The 24,070-nt window shown below is 34.9% G+C and overlaps 1 protein-coding gene across 18 annotated transcripts in view; it reads right to left on the minus strand.

Annotated features, from left to right (window-relative positions):
* Nucleotides 1–24,070, minus strand: part of CCDC88A (coiled-coil and HOOK domain protein 88A) — a 120,963-nt gene that overhangs the window by 72,911 nt on the left and 23,982 nt on the right. For 17 of the 18 annotated variants that reach the window (XM_076000785.1, XM_076000782.1, XM_076000786.1 and 14 more), the window contains 4 exons: nt 17,653–17,722; nt 15,635–15,693; nt 6,794–6,877; nt 5,103–5,243 (listed from right to left, as the gene is read on the minus strand). In XM_076000785.1, the coding sequence (XP_075856900.1) occupies nt 5,103–5,243; nt 6,794–6,877; nt 15,635–15,693; nt 17,653–17,722 (354 nt within the window). The remainder of the gene's footprint in view (nt 1–5,102; nt 5,244–6,793; nt 6,878–15,634; nt 15,694–17,652; nt 17,723–24,070) is intronic. The other variant, XM_076000773.1, reaches the window with a different exon arrangement.

Here is a 24,070-nt window from a genome sequence, read left to right on the forward strand (position 1 = left end):
TGTCCTATCTTCCTGCCTGCAACACTTTCAGATTCCACTGTGCCTGCTGATAAACCACAGAACATGATTTCCCAGTTCCTTTTCTCTCTACTCTCTATGGCCATTCCCTATCCAATGCATACAGGCTTCTTCCTTTATGGCATGCCTCCTTTACTATCATTACTCTACATCACCATACCTACACCTTAACCTCAACTCCTCCCCACTTTTGCTCAAATAGATTATTCCTAGCAATTCTAGAGTTCCCACTCAGCCTGGAACTATGATTAGATCCTTAGATGTCACCCTTACTTTTGAATTGAACACTACCATGCTGTTGTCTGATGATGGCTCACTCTTTGGGGAGAAGGGGAATTAACATTTATAGAACTCCTAGCTAGGGGACTTTCCAAGATCTCATGCAATACCATAATCTGAAATAAAGGAATTATGTTTATTTGTGACATGAGGAAACTGAGACACATATCGATTAACTTAACCAAAGTCACAAAGCAATGATAGAGATATCAGGAATTCAAATTCAAGTTTGACTCTAACACTATGTTATCTTCCTTATCTACCATCAGTTTTCTCTATTCCTGTTCTAAGAGAACAAAAAGGCACACAGCCCTACTGTAGACTTTGCCATCCATTTTCAATTAATCTCTACTACCCATCTATTCTTTTACTGAAATCTTGCTGATTTCCTGGCAAATTTCCTCATGATGACTGTTGCAAATATATTCCCTTTACTCTACTTAAGCCAATTGCAAACAGCTATCATTTATTTCCAACAAATAATCTCTCCTCCAATTTCCCAAAGAAACAAAACCATCTGGGATTAATTCCTCCCTTTTTATGCATTTTTTTTTGCTCCCAACCTATATTCCCTACTTAAACATTTTCAATTTCTTTTCTTCCTACTGGCTTTTTTCTCCTTGTTCTTCAAAGATATATAAGTTTCTTCCACCTAGGAAAAATAAAACCATATTCCCTCTTGCCACCTTTCGAAGTGTATTTAAGATATCTATTGACACTACCTCATACCTCCACCCAGCATGCTGATCCCAACTTCCCTATCTCTGTCATAGTGTTATTAATATTCATAGTAGCCCAGGCTCCACATGCTTGGAGTAAACTTTTATTGATATTTTCTTACTGTCTCAAATATCTTTAATCTTGCTTTCCAATATATCCTAACTCTAACAATAGTATCTGGTAGATAGTGAGTATTTAATAAATATTTGTTCCATGCACAAACAAATTAGCACTTAATTATATGCTAGCTCATATTTTTCCACTTACAAATAATGCAGTTTTTCTTAATAAACCACATACAGTCTTTCTCACACCTCCTTTGTATCTCTTGATCTCTTATCTAGTACAGTAAGTACAGTGTACAAAGAGGTGCTCAAAAACATTCAACTAAGCAATTCACAAAATGGAAAACAGAAGAAAACTACAGAAGACATATACTACACTTGAACTCAGTAGGTGATGAAACAGAGATATCAAGAGCTTCCATATGCCAATGAAAAGAACATACAAGAGGGAGGGAGGGAGGGAGGGAGGGAGGGAGGGAGGGAGGGAGGGAGGGAGGAAACAAACCCAGTGTAAGTGTCTAGAGGTATTTTCCATTAAGAACTATTTAGACATTGTGACTTCTAATAGTGATAGCTTCTTGAGCTCAAGGCTTTCCATACATTTTCAAAATAATCTGACAGAAAATGTTATTAAAGCAGAACTCTAATTTCATAAGCCTTCCTTGATCCTTCCAACTAGAAGTTACAAGTAAATCTTCCATCTTTAAATTCCTACAGTATTTAGAGATATATCATTTTTGGTATTTACCACTTTAAAAATTTTACTACAGTTAATTATTTTATTAAAATAACTTCTCTATTAGACTGTAATGATCTTTGGTTCTTTTTTGAAACACTTTGTTTGTTGCTCCCAAGCATTCTAGTATAAAATCTTTCAAAAAGCAGGTGTTTCTTAATATATATTAAAGAATGAATATAAAAAGATACATCAAGGCCAGGCATGGTGGCTCACGCCTGTAATCCTAGCACTCTGGGAGGCCGAGGCGGGTGGATCGCTTGAGGTCAGGAGCTCGAAACCAGCCTGAGCAAAAGCAAGAGCCTGTCTCTACTAAAAATAGAAAGAAATGAATTGACCAACTAAAAACATATAAAACAAAAAATTAGCTGGGCATGGTGGCACATGTCTGTAGTCCCAGCTACTGGGACTGAGGCAGTAGGATCACTTGAGCCCAGGAGATTGAGGTTGCTGTGAGCTAGGACCCCATGGCACTCACACTAGCCTGGGCAACAAAGTGAGACTCTGTTTCAAAAAAAAAAAGATACATCAATGCTAAGAAAAAAAATCAGATGACCTACTAGATGACCTATTAATCTACTTATAGAAATCATTAAGGAAAGGAATTAGAGATGTACTCAACACAATCGTGGATTTAGACAAACGTATTAAAATATAATGGTTAGGAACACAAGCAGTGGAATTAGACAGATCTGTCAAGTTACTTAACTTTTCTGAGCTTGAGTATCTTCATTTCTAAAATGGAGCTATTGTGTAGTTTAATAAGACAGTACGTGTTAAACTTACAGTACAAAATCTGCCATAAAATAAACAGTGATAATGAAGAGATCTTAAATTCATAAAATCTGCTATTTGGCTTTTAATAAAAGGAGAGGACTGAAGTCACTGTTCTATAGCACTAAGAATAAAAAAGTAAAGAGAAATATATTTAGACTGAAGTGAAACAATTATAACAAATGATTAATCAAAATAGAAAAAAGTTAAAGGGAAAATCTTGTTTCAATCCAATTGAATGATACAAAAATCATTAGATTTATATACTATCTTTACATTTATCTAATATCTTGTCATTATTTTAAATGATCTTTTCTAATTCATCTATTGGTAACCCAAATTGGGGGAAAAAATTTCCCCAGAGAATTGGATTTAAACCAGCTAGCAACTTGTTTCCCAAATATCTGAGACAGGAGAATAGGACCACTTTTTATTCCTTGTATAAAAAAACCCAAATTCAACAAAACTGCTAATCAGGCAGAATAGTATATTTTAAAAGATTTTTCAAACAATCAATCTATATAGTGTTTCATATACCTTTTAGTTTTGTCAGAGTCGTGTAATGACAGGCATTTTGTTCATTCCATATTAATCACTTCATTTAAATGAGATCAAACATTTTATACATGCCCATCAGTCATATAAAACCAAAGTACAGATTTTTAGAAGTAATTCCTCAGAAACTGGAGGATACCTTATTGTAACACCTTAATAACTTTCAATATAAATAGAGGAATGTTCTAGAAAATAAAGGAAGCAGTAAAAAGACACTAAAACAAAAAGAAGACGACACAGCATATGGTTCAAAAATTAGACTGAAATGAAATGACCTAAGTATCTCAGGATAAGTTTGATACATAGAGGGATGTTTTTCTTTCCTGTCTTTGGTCTCACTGCCCTCATTTTTTTTTTTTTTTTTTTTTGAGACAAAGTCTCACTTTGTTGCCCAGGCTAGAGTGAGTGCCATGGTGTCAGCCTAGCTCACAGCAACAAACTCCTGGGCTCAAGCAGTCCTGCTGCCTCAGCCTCTCGAGTAGCTGGGACTATAGGCATGCATCACTATGCCCGGCTAATTTTTTCTATATATATTAGTTGGCCAATTAATTTCTTTCTATTTAGAGTAGAGACGGGGTCTCGCTCTTGCTCAGGCTGGTTTTGAACTCCTGACTTCGAGCAATCCGCCTGCCTTGGCCTCCCAAAGTGCTAGGGATTATAGGCGTGAGCCACCTCGTCCAGCCACTGCCCTCATTTAAAAAAAAAAATGTTGCTCTAAAAATGTTTGGTTGTTTGTTTGTTCATTCATTCTTTTATTTATTTTAAGAGACAGGGTCTTGCTTGGATACCTAGACTGGAGAGCAGTGGTATGATTATAGCTCACTGCAGTCTCAAACTCCTAGGCTCATGAGATCCTCCTGCCTTGCTAAGACTACAGGTACACACCACTGAGCCCAGCTAATTTTTTTTTTTTTTTTTTTTATTGTAGAGACAGGGGTCTCACTATTTTGCTTAGGCTGGTCTTGAAATTCTGGCCTCCAGCCAGCCATCCTCCTGCCTTAGCCTCTACAGGTGTGAGCCACTGCAGCCACCCTTATTTATTTGTTATATTTTCTTCTCTTTCAGTGCCTGAAGAAAAATTGCAAATTCTCATCAGAACTGAATATCCTCTATGGAGACATGAAAGATTTGTTCTGAAAAAAAAAAAAATCTTTAGGAATTTTCTCTATGTAGTCTTTCATTGGTCTCAAGAGTAATCATACAAATTCTCTATAAATGAGCTCAAAACTGTCTCTCACATGTAAATGGAACAAATGATAAAAGTTATACGTTTTCCTGAATGTCAGAGTACTCTGCTCTGCTATTCAGAAAATATTACTCACCACCATGTGCACTAAAGTCTAGACTTCTCTAAAAGTATAAATTGCTTTCAGAGAATGCAGACAGAAAATTTGGTACGATTTTACTCTCTTTAAAAAGCAAAGTTCTATCTTAAAGGAACTTATAATTCTTTTTAAAATCACACTTCATCATACTAACTACAAAATTTTGAGATCTTTTGTGAGACATTTTATTCAGAACACCTGCTATTCTCCTTTTATTAATACTATTTTTCCAACTTCAAAATGTGGCAATAAAACTAAGAAATTAACCTTAAGCAAATTCTTATGCTTCAAGGCAATGATTTTTCCACTTACATCAACCATATTTTCAGTTTCACACTTCTGTATTGTTGCCAGAGACGTAGGGGTGACTTGAAAAACACACAGAAGCAAAATCAGAATAATACTAATTTAAAATGAAAGGAGAAAAGAAAACTTAATTGCAATTCATTTACTAGCAATTTAGGGTTCCTGTACATCCTTCTGGTTCAAGTATGTTCCACAGCAAAAAAGACACAGCACCTTATTACCTGGACCTAAGAAACAGACTGTCAATTCTGAAAAACTTCTAAGACTACTGTTTTCTTTTTTGGAAAGCAAATTTTCACAATATACTGAAAGAAATTTACAAACCTCCGAATGTTCATCTCTCTCATCTATGAGTCTTTTTAGATGCAATGCCATATTTTTCAAGAGTGGTTCTATGTCCTCCTGAGACATATCAGTTACTTCCATCCACTGCAGATCAAACACATTTTCCTGATTATGGGTTACCTTTAGGAAAGCAACAACAACAAAAAAAGCTAATATTGAAAAATCTATTTCATTATAGTATAATATTAGCTAAAATATTATATATGATCATATTAACTCATATATTATATGAGTTATTATATAACTCATATAATAAAAACATGAAAAGCCAATATATGAAAAGAATATTTTAAATGATGAAAACATTACAACTAAAAATTATTTTTAAATATAATCTTTAAGTGAATTTAACATTCATTTTTTAGTCAACAACAAAAAAATTAATTCAAGGCATTCCTAATGGAAAATAATATTGATATATCTGACTTTCTTAACAAAATCAATTGAACTTTTCTTTAGGTAAGACTTTTAATTTATTTTACTTGAATTCAAAAGCAAGAGGTTTTTAATCTTGTAGGATATATGTTATTGCACTTTTATATTTGGAATAGCTAAGTCTTTACAGATTCTGAAGATCACACTGTTGTGAACCTTAGGAGAAAGGATTCCTATTATAAAGATATATATAAGAATGGAAAAGTTATATAAATGAATACTTATTGCTTATTTTCTATTTCTCACTGTGATTTTGATATGTTGCTTTAACTTTTACAATAAGCAGCAAATAATAACTTTCACGGATGGTGGCAAATTCAGTAACCTGGAATACTTACGTAGTATTTATTCAAAATGAAATAAAACCACATAGCTAGCACAAACAAACATGTATAAAGGGAGATTACCAATAAAACTGTATCTTGTAAAGTACTAATATGCTTACTATTGACGATTATGTTACAAGAAATCTGGGCTCTATGAATGTTAACTAAGCAAAAAGATGCTCTGTGGAACACGAAGTCATCTAAATAAAGAATATTTTAAGTACTATAAATTTTCACTATTTAAAAATTTTCTCCTTTCTCTTTTCTTATCAACATGTAAAATTTAATATATTGTAAGTCTGAAAAGCCTTTATAGACTAAAAGCCCCAAAATAGATAGAAGCAGAAATAGCAGCTTTTAAAGTAAATCTTAACAAATAAATTTTATTAACTTCAATTATTTGACACTGTACAATATGCCCTAGATTTAAGTTTCATATGGTTGCTACAAATCATTAATGTGTTTATAATTCAAGTAATATCTTCAATAAAAATTATGCTATGTCCATTCATTCAAAAGAAAATCACTAGAACAACTAAGCTTATCATCTTCCCTCACTATCATTTTAAATTACAAGCAGTGTTCCACTTTCGGCTATTTCCATTAACTAAACTATTCATTCTGTCCATCTAACAAAGACATATATAGTTCATTCCTCAAAAAACACTTTCTGCCTATGTCTCTATAGATAAAGGCAATGGTACATTTGTAGTTAGCACTGTGCCATGTATAAGATTCATTTAAAGAACTATCTCTAAAGAGAAGACAATTTGTATAAAAGCAGGGTTAATTTATATTTCATCTTGATTTGTTTTTGCTTAACCTATGACTTTAAGCATTTTTGGAGATATACAAATAAACACACCACAGTTTCATAAACAGTACATAAAAACTGTATAAATTTCATACCTCTTGAATATGTGCGGCAACTGCTGCTTTTGTATCAAAATCTAAACCTTGAATTCTTTCAATAAATTCTTCTTTTTTCTGACACTAAAATAAATGAATAAAATAATCATTCATGCTTTGAATGGTACAGTCCTTAATGTTACAAATAACTAAACTTCATCAGGCTTGCCTATGTTTTGAACAGTACAGTAACGGTTTTGTTTTGCATTTAAATTGTCCAATATGCTTACCTAATAGACAGCAATTTAGAAATATATATTTTAAAAAGCAAAGCAATGAAAATCTATACTATTTTTATGCTGGAAAGTTCTAAAGTGGGAAACCATTACCCAACCCATCTGAGGTCAGTACAATATTATTATGCTAACTTTACAAACAGAGAAGTAAAGAATCAAGAACTTGTTTCAGGGAGGATAAGTTACTTGCCAAAAAACACAGTGAGTCAGTGGCAGAATTCGGAATACAGCCAAAATGCTCAGTCAGTCCCTGGCTATCACCAAACAACACAGCCTTTCTTCTTGGAAAAAAAATTTTTAAGCAATTTTTATTTCAAGCTTACAATTCTTTCTCACATCTTCATTCCTTCAATCTTAATAAAAGAAACCCATTTTTGTAGCCCAGTTCAACATTTATAGGGTAATACAATAAATATCTGACTTATTCCTAACATAACAAAACTTTACCAGGGGTAAAATTTAAGAAGGTATATACAAGCACACATGTAACCAAATAGAATAAAGGCAGCAATTCTTTATTGTGTAACTTTTTTAAAAGCTTTATATAAATTAAAATTATTAAAATGTGAACCTAATCTTTTTTCCTTCCAGTCGGTATCAACAGTTTAACATGCATCTTAATCTCTGCCTCTATCTACATCTTGTATGTTGCAATCCAAATACTAGTATAACTGTATTCTTGTAGCTAGTAAATGAGAAGTGCATACAAAATAGAAAGCACTGCCTTGTCTAACTTAGATCCATCTCCTGGGCCAATTACTGAAATACTAATGAAGACAATATATTCACAAAAAGAAAAACTGGTTCTTTGATCATGAAACTTACAAGGCTCTGATTTATACTCTACATATTTATCTTATCAAATTGTTAACACTCTATTTCTATTGCCATACAATTTAACTAAGCACATTATCATCAATACAGAAAGTTCTATATCTTGTAAAAAAAACAAAATTATTATGATGATACGGTTAAAACTAAATTACAGGAATGTACACTTCCTAGTTGTGATTACGAAGTGAGAGTTTTGGGTGGATGGGATAAAAATTAGTGGGTTTAAAAATAAAAATTTGTCTAGCAAACAGTATTCGAGTCCCTGCTTTCAATTCTTTTGGGCATCTACTCAAAAGGGGAATTGCTGGACTATATATATGGTAATTGTATTTTTAATTTTTTTAGTAATTCCTATACTGTATTCCATAGTGGCTTTAGCATTTTACATTCTCATCAACAATACACAAAGGTTTTGGTTTTTCCATATCCAGTTTGAGCAAACAGTATTTTGTCTAGCAAACAGGCCTTGTGAGAACAATTAAGAATTACTTTTAATTGTACATTTGTAGCACACATAAAATACTGACTTTTCAGGTATAGTAACCTCAATTTTTTAATGCATTTAAAATTGTTGACCTATACATAGTTTCTGAGCCAATCAGAATATAAAATGGCAGTTATTATAAAAGGTAATGACTATGACTCACCAAAGAGTCCCCCAATTTAACTGCCATATCTTTCTCTACCTTCAGTTTAAACAGATAATACTTCCCTCTTTTAAGCCCCAGAGCCATGATTTCTTTATTTATAACTATATTTAGGAGCTCACCCATTAGCACAATGAGAATTTTTCCTTTAAATTAATTTAATTTAAATCAATGAGAATTTTTCCTTTACCCTTAAAATACACAGAGTTTCTACTAAATCTCATCTTATTTTAAACTCTAAGAGTTTAAAAAATTCTGAAAATGTTTTATAAATAAGCTTTCTTAAAGAACAAAGAATGAATTTCATAGGATCTTAGAGGATAGAAAAAGAAAAAGACTGTAAACATGAACAAGACACAAAAAGATTCAAACTCTAAAGTTGAATAATCAGACCAAATTGTTCAGCACTGGATAATACAGTAATCACTAGCTATGTGTGGCTCCTGAGTATTTGAAATGTAACTAGTGCAACCGAGAAACTGAAATTTCAATTTTATTTTATTTTTTTTATTTTTTTTTTTTGAGACAGAGTCTCACTTTGTTGCCCAGGCTAGAGTGAGTGCCGTGGCGTCAGCCTGGCTCACAGCAACCTCAATCTCCGGGACTCAGCGATCCTACTGCCTCAGCCTCCCGAGTAGCTGGGACTACAGGCATGCGCCACCATGCCTGGCTAATTTTTTGTATATATATTTTTAGTTGGTCAATTAATTTATTTCTATTTTTGGTAGAGACGGGGTCTCGCTCAGGCTGGTTTCGAACTTCTGACCTTGAGCAATCCGCCCGCCTCGGCCTCCCAAAGTGCTAGGATTACAGGCGTGAGCCACCGTGCCCGGCCCTTGGTCTTGAACTCTTGACGTCAGGTGATCCTCTTGCCTTAGCCTCTGGAATAGATGGTACTGCAGGCACAAGTCACGGTGCACAGCCTCTCTTTAACTTAAGAGACATTTGCTATTTTTATATAGTCTCAGAAAAAGAAATGTCTCAGCTAGAAATTGTTTTATTTTCTAAAAAATAACATGATAATTAAAAGTTCTAAAATGCTAACCTTTAAGATGCTTTACAGATCACTGATAGGTAAACAATAGACTGTAGCCCTCAAACTGACCAAGTTCAAAACTGGGTTTCAGAGTCAAATACTAACATTAGAATGACTTCTGAGTGTATAAATAAAGGTCAAAATTTAATTCCAACCACACTTGACACTCAGTTACTTTAAACACTACCTAACCTAGCCAAAGTCCAAAATAAGTAATATTTCTGGATACTAAACAGCCAGCACTGATATAAAACCTAAGTTCTGCTGAAAAGGGGTGAATTTTACATGGTCTTAAAACAAAGAAATTTACCAAAAACAAACACTGCAAAAATTTTCCTCCTGTTCAGAATGACTTTGCTTGGGAATCTCACAACTATCTCAGGGCTATGATGAAGAGCCATACATCTGTGAAAATTCTAAGTGATGCTCAGCACTGGTTTGGGAGACTTGTGTTATCCACTGAAAAAGACTCTAGAAGAACTTGACTGGGTTGCCCAGCCAATAATAAAAATGTCCAAATCCTGGCCTTGGACAGTTTTCTTCATATTCAAAGTTACTTCTATCGCCTTTATTTATGTACGATCAAGGATTAAAAAGTCTTAATTCTAATTTATTCTGTGAGGTAAAATCTTCGGATAACAGTTAACTTTACTGTTTTTGAATGCTACTTCCTCTCAGGAATTTCATATTTTTTTCTTCAAAAGAAGAAAAATTTTTTCCATTTCCTAATGCTTGCTTTTCTAAAATTTCTTTTTATGAATATATCTTTTATAACCTGTGGCACCCTGAATTCCTGAACAGTAATATCATATCAGGAACCTTTATCTTGCTATTTCTACCTACAATTATGTAACAGATAAAAGTGACCCAGGTAAGGAAAAACATATTTATGCCACTTTTATATTATACTAGAATTTTAACCTGTTCAACTACTAGATGAACAAATATTCTGTAAGAGAGGACATTCTAGAAAGTGTTCCAACAGTTATCTGTTGGCTGAAGTTTTATATTAATAATTGTTGTGATGAAATTAATAGCTCCTAGAATTGATGATACACCTTGGTTTCTTGTCCTGAAGCACATTTTGGCTCTTATAATAAAGATTTCTAATCATTTATATAGTCACAGCTGAAGGCCAACAGGAGATTTTGATTATTATACATATGATTTATTACTAGTGGCTCTAAAATGCACACAAGATGAATTCTCAACTTTATCTTCAAGTAGCAAATCCAGTCCTTCATAACTCAATCCATGTAAACTCTCCAGTCTAAAATCTCTTGCCATTCTCCCCCACGAATGTTATTAATAGATTCCAGCTATACTTGATGTTCCCCGAGTATGTTCTTTTCTCAACATCTTTGCTTAATACTTCTATTCACATCAATGTGTCTTGCATTACAGTAATTATCACCTCGTACTGTTATTTGGGCTGCCTCTAAAATTTAAATTCCTTGAGTTTGTATCTTTTTTCTAAAATCTGAACTAAAAAATATTGGTTTATTCTGTGTTTTAAAAGTATTGATGACCTTATTTTTTTAATGCTTACAATATAACAGGTGCTATAGTGAAGATATACATAGTAATCTATAAAATGTTTGGAGGACATCCAGGATACAAATCCACCTATTAACATAACAGGTGCTATACTACTTTGGATCCTGGACATCCTCCAAATATAGTATAAATATTATAGATTATTCTTCACTGGCTCTAGCCACAGTTTCCTAAAGTCACTCTTTCACATTAATAATATATTTTGTTTATTGGCTCTTTGAACTATTCTCAAGTTAAAGTTAATGATAAAGTTAATGAACTCAACCTTAAAGCTTACCTCCACACTGCCCTATTCTTCTCTAAACATCTCAAAACCACCTTTATTTTCCAGCTTACTTTATGTCATACCCATGAATATTTATGTACTTATCTTCTTACATAATTTTCCCATTCCATACCATTTCTAATACCTTAGTCTATCCAAACATTTTCCTTCCCTTTTCTAATAACCATTTGAAATATCTACCTGGCAAACCTTTTCCAGATTATATGAATCTAAAGTACAGGTAAATATAACAAGCTAATATATTTATAGGAAAAATTAAGAATATTTAACATGATAGAAAAACCTTGTTTGTTTTTTTCTTGAGACAGAGTCTCACTCTGCTGCCCAGGCTAGAGTGCTGTGACGTCAGCCTAGCTCGCAGCAACCTCAAATTCCTGGGCTCAAGCGATTTTCCTGCCTCGGCCTCCCGAGTAGAGCTTGGACCACAGGCATGCACCACCTCGCCCAGCTAATTTTTTTTTTCTACTTTTAGTTGTTTGGCTAATTTCTTTCTATTTATAGTAGAGATGGGTCTCGCTCTTGCTCAGACTGGTCTCGAACTCCTGAGCTCAAGCAATCCTTCCACCTTGGCCTCCCAAAGTGCTAGGATTACAGGCATGAGCCACCTCACCTGGCCGAAAAACCTTGTTTTAATTACATGCCAAAATTACAAATATTAATATAAACTATTTTGGAAGGTAGGTTCCTTACAAGGCCAAAACTATTTATATATCATTTGCTTTATGCAGTATCTAGTTCTGTGCATCAATAAGAAGGAATTTACATATCTGATGATATGACAGTTGACTTCTGAGCAATGTTTCATTAAATAGTTTTAGGAAAGATTTTGCAGTGGCTCATGCCTATAATCCTTGGCTCTGTGAGGCAGGAGGATTGCTTGAGGCCAGGAGTTCAAGACCAGCCTGGGCAACATAGTGAAAAACCTTCTCTACAAAAAATTTAAAAATTAGCCATGTGTGGTTAGATGAGCCTATAGTCCTAGCTACTTGGGAGGCAGAGGCTGAGGCTGAGGTGGGAGGACCACTTGAGCCCAGGAGTTCAAGGCTACAGTGAACTAAGATCAAGACACTATACGCTAGCCTGGGTGACAAAGGAAGACCCTATCTCTTAAGAAAAAAAATGTCCATTTCATAGCTCTGCTTTATTTCACTAGTAAAGTAAAATGTTGTAAGGTGTTTTAAAACATGAACATCAACAGTCATCCAAGTATAAAATATTCTTGCTAAATTTCTTTAGGAAACACCCATTGGCAGAACTAGAAGAGTAGGGGTTGGTTAACCTATTAAAGCTTTAGTTAGAAAAAAGAACATTATTTCACGACATCCTTTTTATTTTCTAGCAAATGGGAATACCATCATGTGAATTATAGAATATATGTGGGGAGGCTGGGTGTGGTGGCTCACACCTGTAATCCTAGCATTCTGGGAGGCCGAGGCAGGAGGACTACTTGAGCTCAGGAGTTTGAGATCAGCCTGAGCAAGAGTGAGACCCCATCTCTACTAAACATAGAAAAATTAGCTGGGCATCACGGTGCGGGCCTATAGTCCCAGCTACTTAGGAGGCTGAGGCAAGAGGATTCCTTCAGCCCAGGAGTTTGAGATTTCAGTGAGCTTCAATGATGCCACTGTACTCTACCCAAGGAGACAGATCAAGACCCTGTCTCCAAAAAACATTAAAAAAAAAAATAGGTGGGGATAAGTGGCTCAGATTTTTTAGTCTTTTTTATTCCTCTTACAGATAATATTAACTAACAATGGGTTCTTTAATATCTTGAGACTTCTCTCTAAACTGCTCATTTAAAAAAGGTCCTTGGTTCTGCTCCATTCCCATTGTCAATTTTAGTAACCAGCAATAACAACTAAGAAATAACCACCAGTAACAACCAAATTTATACTGTCACTGTTATCTAACTATACGTAACACTAACTAACAAAGGGTATTTTTATTTACTTATTTTCTTTTTTGAGACAGAGTCTCACTCTGTTTCCCAGGCTAGAGTGCATGGTATCAGCCTCTTTCACAGCAACCTCAAACTCCTGAGCTCAAGTGATCCTCCTGCCTCAGCCTCTCGAGTAGCTCGGACCACAGGCATACGCCACCATGCCTGGCTAATTTATATATATATATATATATATTTTATTTTTTTTTTTAGTTGTCCAGCTAATTTCTTTCTATTTTTTTCAGTAGAGACGGGGTCTCACTCTTGCTCAGTTTGGTCTCGAACTCCTGAGCTCAAACGATCCTCCTGCCTTAGCCTCTCAGAGTGCTAGGATTACAGGCATGAGCCACCGTGCCCGGCCAACAAAGGGTATTTTTAAAAGCAAATATAGTACATAAAGTCTGTAAATAATTAAGGATCTGTTTCTAATTCAGGATCTGATGATCAAATTAGAACAGCAATGACTATAAACACCATATTTAACTTAATACTTAACTGTGAAGTAAACACCTGCACATTATACAGCATAAAACATTAATAACATACTTTGTTCAAGAATATAGCTCCCAGCACGCCTGTAATCCTAGCACTCTGGGAGGCCAAGACCAGTGGATCACTCAAGGTCAGGAGTTCAAAACCAGCCTGAGCAATAGCAAGACCCCATCTTTACTAAAAATCGAAAGAAATTACTTGGCCAACTAATATATATATAGAAAAAATTAGCATGATCATAGCTCACTATAACCTTGAACTCCTGGGCTCAAGCAATCCTCCTGTCTGAACATCCTGGGACTACTACAAGTGCACACCACCATGCTGGCTAATTTTTAAAAATTTGTCAAGACAAGCTTGCTATATTATCTATGTTGCTATCTTGGCCAGGCTGGTCTTGAACTCCTGGCCTCAAGCAATTCCCTGCCTTGACCTCCCAAAGTGCTAGGATTATAGGCATGAGCCACCACACCCAGCCCTGCTTTTTTATTTTTTAATTTCATAATATTAAGGGAGTACAAATGTTTTAGGTTATATGAATTGTTTTTGTAATATTTGAGTGCTTCTATAGGTGTGCTTGTTACCCAAATAGTGCTTTTCTTTTTCTTTTCTTTTCTTTTTTTGAAACAGAGTCTTACTTTGTTGCCCGGGCTAGAGTGCTGTGGCGCCAGCCTAGCTCACAGCAACCTCCAACTTGTGGGCTCAAGTGATTCTTCTGCCTCAGCCCCCCAGGTAGCTGGGACTATAGGCATGTGTCACCATGAGCGGCTAATTTTTTCTATATATTTTTAGTTGGCCAATTAATTTCTTTCTATTTTTAGTAGAGATGGAGTCTCGCTCTTGCTCAAGCTGGTTTTGAACTCCTGACCTTGAGCGATCCACCCATCTTGGCCTCCCAGAGTGCCAGGATTATAGGCGTGAGCCATCACGCCTGGCCCCAAATAGTGTTGATAGTACCCATTAGGTTGGTTTCTTCCCCTCCCTCCCCCAGCCCCATTTCTTTCCACTGAGTTTTACTTCCCTCTGTGCACTTGCATGCTCATAGGTTAGTTCCTATTTAATAGTGAGTGGTGTTTGTTTTTCCATTCTTGCAATACTTCGCTTAGAAGAACGGTCTCCAATTTCATCCAGATTGGTGCAAAGGTATTAATTCATCTTTTTTATGGCTGACTAGTACTCCACAGTATAAACAGAACATTAAAACATACAACATTAAAAAGGAGGCAAGGTTTTTTTAGTATTAATCTCCCTTTCCTTCTCCTAAAACATAACATACATGCAAACATAAATCATAAGGATATTTTGGGAGGAGTTTTTTTTTTCTTTTCTTTGCTATAGAACAGGGGTCCTCAAACTTTTTAAACAGGGGCCAGTTCACTGTCCCTCAGACCTTTGGAGGGCCAAACTATAAACAAAACTATGAACAAATTCCTATGCACACTGCACATATCTCATTTTGAAGTAAAAAAACCAAATGGGCAAAAACACCCATAAGTGGCCAGCGGGATGCCTGCTGAGTAAGAAAAGATTGGGAGGAGTTTCTAAGGGTACGTCTGAGGAAACGTGAAAAACTTATGGTCACCAGAAGCCTCAGAATAATTAAAAATTAGAAATTATATAACTATAATATATCCAAATTTTGAAATAGAAGGTAATCTCAAGATAATCTCCTTAGGAGGTCATACAGTTATTTAAAATTTTCTAACAGAAATGCCAAAACCAATGGTCCATCCTTAAGTCTTTCAGAACTAAAATCTGAAAAAAACATAAAAAGGTTGTTAAAATGAAAATATGAAGAAATATTTTTAACTTACTTGAACTGCACAACCCAGTAAAAGTAAAAGCAGCTTTTTAACTTCTTCTGTGCCTTGTTCTGAAATAAAAACAATTACTAAGTACAAATTTTTATTCTATTTCAATTCTTTTTCTTATATTGGAAGAATCACATCTGGAGGTAATATTCACAATAATTTGATGTAGTCTATAAGCAAATACAGTGGAGAATTTTTAAAAGCAGCTCTGTGTGTACAACATGGTAACAGAAGAAGAAGTGGGCAAGGACTGCAATTTTGAAGGGCTGCTGGATAGATAAATAGGCTTCAGGGCTCTGTGCAATAAGAATGCTAACTATGAATCCATTCCTTTTCCATAAATACTTATACTACACCACACTACCAAATCAAGAACCTAGCAAATTATGCTGATACGGGGCATGCCACAAAGGCAGCCAAAATGGCTCCTAATAGGTCTGGCTCCTCTTAGGCCTATTAGTGTTTTCTTACTAAAGCACAGATCTTATGATACCTCTGCCTATAAAATTTAAATGGTTTTCCACTGTGTAAGTTCATAAGGATCAGAATCTTAAATGTGTTACCATGAGGTTGTTAAAATAAATGTACATAACAAGCTAAACAGAAGTTAACAATCTGTAACAGAACTGAAGAGAACATTCCCTAACAGTATTCAATTAAGATTTTCTTAAAATATTCAGCTGGCAAAAAAAAATTACTTCTTTGGGCCAGATTTTCACCATCAGACAAGCCTATCTATGATAAAGTCCAAATCTTTTCAGACATTTCCTCCTAGAAACAGCCTACTTTCTAGCTATACTGAACCATGTCAATCATCATTCTTCCCACATATACATATACACTCCTCTGACTTCATTTCTGCTATTCCCTATGCATGTCTTTCTTCTCCTATCTCCTTATCCCCTAGAGAACTACTCACTAATTACAATCCTAGGCACAGCTCTAACATCTCTGTGTAGTCTTCCCCGATCCAATCACCAATGGTCCCCAAACTTCACTAATATGCTAATTTTAAGAATGATTGCTCAATATTTTATATGGCTTAACATTTTGTACATCTCTGCTTCATATTAATTGTTACTAATTAATAATTTTCTAGTAATCTGTGTATCTCTTACCAAACCACAAGATCCTCCAGAACATGGACCATTTCTTTATATTCCTGGTCCCCAACTTGGTAGGTACTTACTAACTACATGTAGAATTGAAAATAAGTCCATCCTCCATGTAAAACTTTTTAATTTTTTAATTTGTATTATCAAACATCCCAGGGTATCTCGAAAGACTATCCAAACTCCTAAATCACTCATTCTAATTATTAGTTTCCTTTATAAAAATATTTGCTTGATTTTAGTTTTTATTTTGGTTTTATTTTTCTTTGTTTTGACTGAGGGGGTGTGAGGATTAGAGAAGATATACTTAATTTGGTTAACATGTGGCCTGTAAGGATAAGTCCATTGTTGAAATTAATAGGTAGCTGCTAATGTCCGCAATTGTTTAAAAATTAAAATTCCGAAACATCACACTTAAAATCCAATAAAGGGCAGAAAATTTTGAAGAAAATAATTTAAATAATCAGAAGTAGTTTAGCATCAATTAAAATGTATCAGTAAAAGCTAAGATTCAAACAACTCTGGCAATGGTGGATAGTAGATATATAAATAGAAACCTGAAAATTATTTCAAAATCGTATTTTTTCTAAGGTTATATTTCTTCAAACTTATAATTACCATCATCTTCTTTACCTGTTTATAATGAGACACTAAAAATCATCTCAGAAAAGTATCAGTTTGGTATAGTAGGAAAAACACTGGTCTTAAAATAAAATTTGTCTGTTTTCACCCACAACTTACAAATATTCTAAGCTTGTTTTCTCTCTATAAAATGGAACATCATTTTCAACTTCTACAGAGTTGTGAAAAACCTAGTGAGTTAATGTAAACAAGCAAGTTATTGGTAAGCACTATAGTACTGCACAAAGATAAGACATTCTATCACATTATGGTAATTTTAATACTTACCAGAGAAGGGATTTTTGCCAATGATCAAGACATTTGGCAATGACATCATGATCAATTGCTGCAAAGTCTCCTATAAAAAGATATCCAATAGTTGTTATATGGGTAATGCTGACTAGGTAATTACTCATCAAACTATAACTTATGATTTGTACACTTTTCTGCTGGTATGATATACTACAACTAAAAAAAAGAAAGATATATAAGCTCTTAAATCGTTTCTCACTTTAAATTAATAAATAACTAAAATAGTAATACCAGATAGATTTAAGTTAATATATCAAAAGTCTACAAAATGTTGGCCGGGCGCTGTGGCTCACGCCTGTAATCCTAGCTCTTGGGAGGCCGAGGCGGGCGGATTGCTCAAGGTCAGGAGTTCAAAACCAGCCTGAGCAAGAGCGAGACCCCGTCTCTACTATAAATAGAAAGAAATTAATTGGCCAACTGATATATATATAAAAAATTAGCCGGGCATGGTGGCGCATGCCTGTAGTCCCAGCTACTCGGGAGGCTGAGGCAGAAGGATCACTCAAGCCCAGGAGTTTGAGGTTGCTGTGAGCTAGGCTGACGCCACGGCACTCACTCTAGCCTGGACAACAAAGTGAGACTCTGTCTCAAAAAAAAAAAAAAAAGTCTACAAAATAAATCCAACTCAATTGGTCTAATATTTATCATTTGGAAATCTGAGGTTTTAGGTGCGAGAAAGTTAAACAACATTCCTCAATAAAAGATTGAGCATGTGCATCTTTTTGTTCTTTTTGTTATTTCTCTGAGGGAACTAAAAATTTCAACTGATATTAAAATTAAGAAAGCTTCCTCAACAAAAAGTAAAAATTTTAAAAAGCTAACTACTTTATTAAAAATCCTATCTTGGCCGGGCGCTGTGGCTCACGCCTGTAATCCTAGCTCTTGGGAGGCCGAGGCAGGCGGATTGCTCGAGGTCAGGAGTTCAAAACCAGCCTGAGCAAGAGCGAGACCCCGTCTCTACTATAAATAGAAAGAAATTAATTGGCCAACTGATATATATATAAAAAAATTAGCCGGGCATGGTGGCGCATGCCTGTAGTCCCAGCTACTCGGGAGGCTGAGGCAGAAGGATCACTCAAGCCCAGGAGATTGAGGTTGCTGTGAGCTAGGCTGACGCCACGGCACTCACTCTAGCCTGGACAACAAAGTGAGACTCTGTCTCAAAAAAAAAAAAAAAAAAAATCCTATCTTATAATCGTTTCATGAAAGTGGGTTCTTTCTCAGCATCATTATTTCTCTCCTTTATGTACAACAGACATTTAACTTCCTTTGACTTCTGTTAAACTTTAATGACAAGAATATATGTCTATGCTGACAGTACAAGATCACTCAGAAAGAACTGAAAGCTTTCAAGTTATTCATTTTAGGTAGCAACTTTTGTTTATACCACCTTTTTCTTGAAGAAATGAAGGAACACATCATGTCTGCCATTACAGCCCACTGACACTGAAGATATGCAAAGGGTCTGGGATGAATTAGACTACAGTATGGATGGGTGCCATGTGATATTACTGAATCTTTTCAAGATTATAGAAATAACTATGACAGTTTCCTTACAAATTGGCTTTGACTACATGTTCAGATATAACTCATTACTGAGGAATACGTTTTTCAAAGTATTCAACTCTTTTTGAATCCTTTATTTAACTTAATACTACAATGAAGAAGCAAATAACCATAAAAAGTTAACTTGTATTGCTTTTTAAAGATGTGTAATTCTGGATCCACTAAAGCATTTGCCCATGGTCAGTGGGTGGCATAATACCAAATGCTAATTAGAAATAATCTTTTATCTATAATTCCTTATAAATATATATTTTAGAGTTTCAAAAAATTATTCCTCAGCATAGCATTTATTAGCCTTAAAAAAAAAACTTTTGGGCTAGGCACAGTGGCTCACGACTGCAATCCTAGCACTCTGAGAGGCCGAGGCGGGCGGATTGTTCCAGGTCAGGAGTTCGAAACCAGCCTGACCAAGAGCGAGACCCCATCTCTACTATAAATAGAAAGAAATTAATTGGCCAACTAATATATATAGAAAAAATTAGCCAGGCATCGTGGCGCATGCCTGTAGTCCCAGCTACTCGGGAGGCTGAGGCAGAAGGATTGCTTGAGCCCAGGAGTTTGAGGTTGCTGTGAGCTAGGCTGATGCCATGGCACTCACTCTAGCCTGGGCAACAAAGTGAGACTCTGTCTCAAAAAAAAAAAAACCTTTTGCCAAAAATATGCATGCATTTAAAGTTCATACTCAATATCTGTATCATGTTAGATAAATAGAATTACGAATATGTGTCGAAATTGCTAAAATAACTTACTCTAAGGAATGATACTGAGTTTGGGTATTCACTAAATTTTCCAGTTAAAAGACAGTTATTTCAAGAGAGAACTGCTATAGCTACATATGTAACAACTAAATGGATTTCAAGGAATACATTTCTAATTCATTCTAACTTTTAGTTTCCTTGCCTTGAAGCAAAATTATAAGGACTATCACTGTAGATATTTAGAGTGTCTTAGAAACATTTTATCTAAGAATATGAAGCATGGGGTTGGGAGGGCAGAGATGATTTGGTCAACTATCTCTAACAGAAGTACACAGGGGAGTGGTACATGGGGAATTTCAACCCCAGTAATATTTTGTCTTAAATATCTGAAACAGTATAAATAAAATGTTAAGATATTCAGTCAGTCCTAGCCCCGAGTTAGTACACTGGTATTCAAACTTAGATTAACAAAAAGAAAAGGGTATGACTGGCGATCTAACAAATGATAATGAAATAGTTACAGACGTGTCTAAAACAACAGTGATAGTAAAGACAAATCAAATTTTCTATTTTAATATAATTTTGGCACAATTAACATTTGGACTTCTCAATCTTGGTCTCAACCTTGGTACTATTAACATTTTAGACTGGATAATTCTTAGTTGTGAGGAACTGTCCTGTGCACCATCGGATGCTTAGCTGTATCCCTAGCTTCTACCCACTAGATACCAGTACTAACTCTGGCTGTGACAACCAAAAATATCTCCAATTGACAAATGTGCCCCAAGGCATAAAATCACCCTTCATTGAGACTACTTATCTAAACTGTTGAAGTGACTGATTTAACAATTCCCTCCTCCCCAAATCTCTTTGCAACCATAACATCATTAAATTAACAATGATTAACATGAAGATAATTTTAATATCTGGCATGGGCAAGGAGGAAGACAGTAGTAATAAAAAGGAATGAAATACTAATACATGCTATAACATGGATGAACCTTGAAATCATAATACTAAGTGAAAGAAACCAGTCACAAAAAACCACATATTATGTGATTCCAATTTATATGTAATGGTCAGAATAGGCAAATCCATAAATACAGAAAATAGATTAGTGGTTGCCTAAGGATGGGGGCTGGAGGGGTGATGGTGGTGTGCAGGATGGGGAGAAATGAGGAGTCACTGCTAATGGATACATAGTTTCTTTTGGGAGCTACGAAAATGTTCTAAAATTGGTTGTGTTAATGGTTACACAACTCTGTAAATATACTAAAAACCACTGGACACCTTAAATGGGTGAATTATATGGTTTGTGAATGATGTCTCAACAAAGTTATTACAAAAAACACAGAAGAAAGCAGTAGTATACAATACAGAATTAGGCTGCATTGACAACCTAAGACCAATGCAGAAATCCCTTCACCTTTTACATCTTTTCTCCTAGAATTCTCAAGGGAATTTCCCAGGGAAACTTCCACCTCCCTAAAGACAATATGAAAGCAAAAATGTAGCATATCATTCGAATAAGGGCAAAACTGATGATGGTTGTCAAAATGAGTCACTTTATCACAATCTAGTCTTACGTTTAAAAAATAAAGAACAATAGTATATTGATATAAAACAATAGTAAAAGATAAAAGAATATGACATAAAAAACTAATTCAAATCAATTGAGGAAAATGACAGCCTAAATATTGGCAAGTATTAACAAAATGTTTATAAAAAATTTAGCACAGACTTCTATTTTTAGCAATGAGGAGGACTAGATGGATGGATGGAGGGATGGAAGGAAGGAAGGCAGGCAGGCATGCCAGATAATTTTTTTAAAATGTTTTAAAATGTATGACTGAGCTCAAAAGAAAGTAAAAAATAATTCTCAGCTAAAAGGTAAGATGGGAAAAAACAAAACAAAACAAAAAAACAACCAATTGAACCTTGCAAAGGAAGAAAAGGAAGAAGCTGACTTTCTTGGCATTTGGTAGGGATTAGGAAGGGTTGTTCCCCCAAGGATTTGCAATAACATAGTTCCAGTTTAAAACTAACACGTAAACATGTTGAAACAATTTACAAACACACAAATACACAAAAAAGATCCAGATGTATATATATTCAGGTGATAGTAGTGGCAATCTTCTGGCACTGGAACCATGTTTGTATTGTCTATTTTCTTCTAATTTTCTATAGTGTACCAAGATTGCTTCTATATAAAGTTGCTTAACACAAATCGAATTTGGTTCAGGGTTGGTAGCACAAATGAAAACAAATCCTTTCTGAGGTAATGTATCCTTGGCCCTAACACCAAAGAATTTCCACAGATAAGGTTTCCCCTGCAAAATGAGCTCACAATCAAAACACACACAAACACATCACTGATGCCCCTGCCATCACTATTACCACCTTCACCACCACCACCACCACCACCACCACCACCACGATAAATAGCACACAGAAATGAAAGGGCAGATTCAGATCTCCACATATTTCAGATTTTAGAACTATGAGATGTAAAATCTGAAATAGAAATTTTAAAAATATATGAAGAATAAAGGCATTAAAATGATTAATGAATAAAATGAAAAGGCAGATGTAAAAAGAATCAAACAGAATTTCTACAAATGAAAGATATAATCAATGGGTTAAACAGAAGATTTGATACAGATAAGGAAGGAGCAAGTGAGTAAACTAGAGACAGTTCTGAAAACATTCATAATGCAGCATAGTTTGATAATATAAAAGTTTATACATCTAATAGAAACATTTGAAGGGCATCAAATTAGAACAGGAAAGAGGCAATATTAGAAAAGACAATATTAAAAGCAGTTAGGAGGCCAGGTGTGGTGGCTCATGTCTGTAATCCTAGCACTTTGGAAGGCTGAGGCAAGAGGATTGCTTGAGGTCAGGAGTTCGAGAATAGCCTGAGCAAAAGAGCGGAGACCCCCCTTTTCTCTACCAAAAAAAAATATATATATATTAGTCAGGCAGTGTCATGGGTCTGCAGTCCCAGCTACTTGGGAAGTTAAGGTGGGAGGATCACTTGAGCCCAGGAGTTTGAGGTTGTAATGAGCTGTGGTTACACCAATGCACTCCAACCTGGGTGATAGAGCAAGACTTTGTCTCTCTCTCTGTCTCTTTTTTAAAGCAGGTAGGAGAGAAAAAAAGACAGTTTAAACTAAGAAAAAAATCAGACTAATTGCTGACTTCTCCAGAGCAAAAAGGAATCCAGAGGTAACAGAATTAAATCTGCAAAGAAATAAGAGAAAAATAATTGCCAATCTAAAACTGCGTACTTAACAAAACTATCTTTCAGAAACAAGGGTGAAATTAAAACATTTTCAGAGAAGCATTCTCAAAGTTTCTCAACCTTATCATTAAACCTCTAAAAAAAAAAATTTAAAGGATGCACTACATTAAGAAATTGATACAAAGGAAAACCATAAAGGAGAAAACCAGAAAATATGTAGCTTGATCAAATAAAACGTTAGTTTTGTTTATTTATTTTATTTTATTTTTGTTTATTTTTTGAGACAGGGGTCTCACTCTGTCACCCATGCTGGCGCGCAATGGCGTGATTATAGCTTACTGCAGCCTCAAATTCCTGGGCTCAAGCAATCCTCCCACCTCAGCCTCCTGAGTTGCTGGGAGTACAGGTACAAGCCACAGCGCCCAACTCAACTAGGTTTGTTTATTTAATAGTATTTTCAATATCTAATTTATAGGGTTAAAAACAATAGAACTAAAATACAAGACAAGAAGAGGTTAAAACTCATAAAAAAGAATGACTAGAATTAAAGCATTCTCAGGTCATAGTACTGTTCCATAAAACAGTAAAGATGCTGACTAATTTCAGCATCTTTGCTACATTAAATATGACAGGCATAATTTTGACAGTGGCCTCCAAGAAAACAGAAATAGTGAAAAAATATTAAACCAATACAAAGAAAAAAATGTATAAACAATTGCCGATAAATGATCCAATTCTTCAGAAAGATTTCAATTCTAAATTTATTTACATCCATAGCTTCAAAGTGTATAAAGGAAAACCTGATAAATCCATCATCATAATGGGATATTTCAACTCATCTTTCTTAATAACTCAAGAGACAAATTAATAAAGCTGCAAAAGATTT

The sequence above is a fragment of the Microcebus murinus genome, chromosome 3 (assembly GCF_040939455.1).
Source record: "Microcebus murinus isolate Inina chromosome 3, M.murinus_Inina_mat1.0, whole genome shotgun sequence".
Lineage (NCBI taxonomy): Eukaryota > Metazoa > Chordata > Mammalia > Primates > Cheirogaleidae > Microcebus > Microcebus murinus.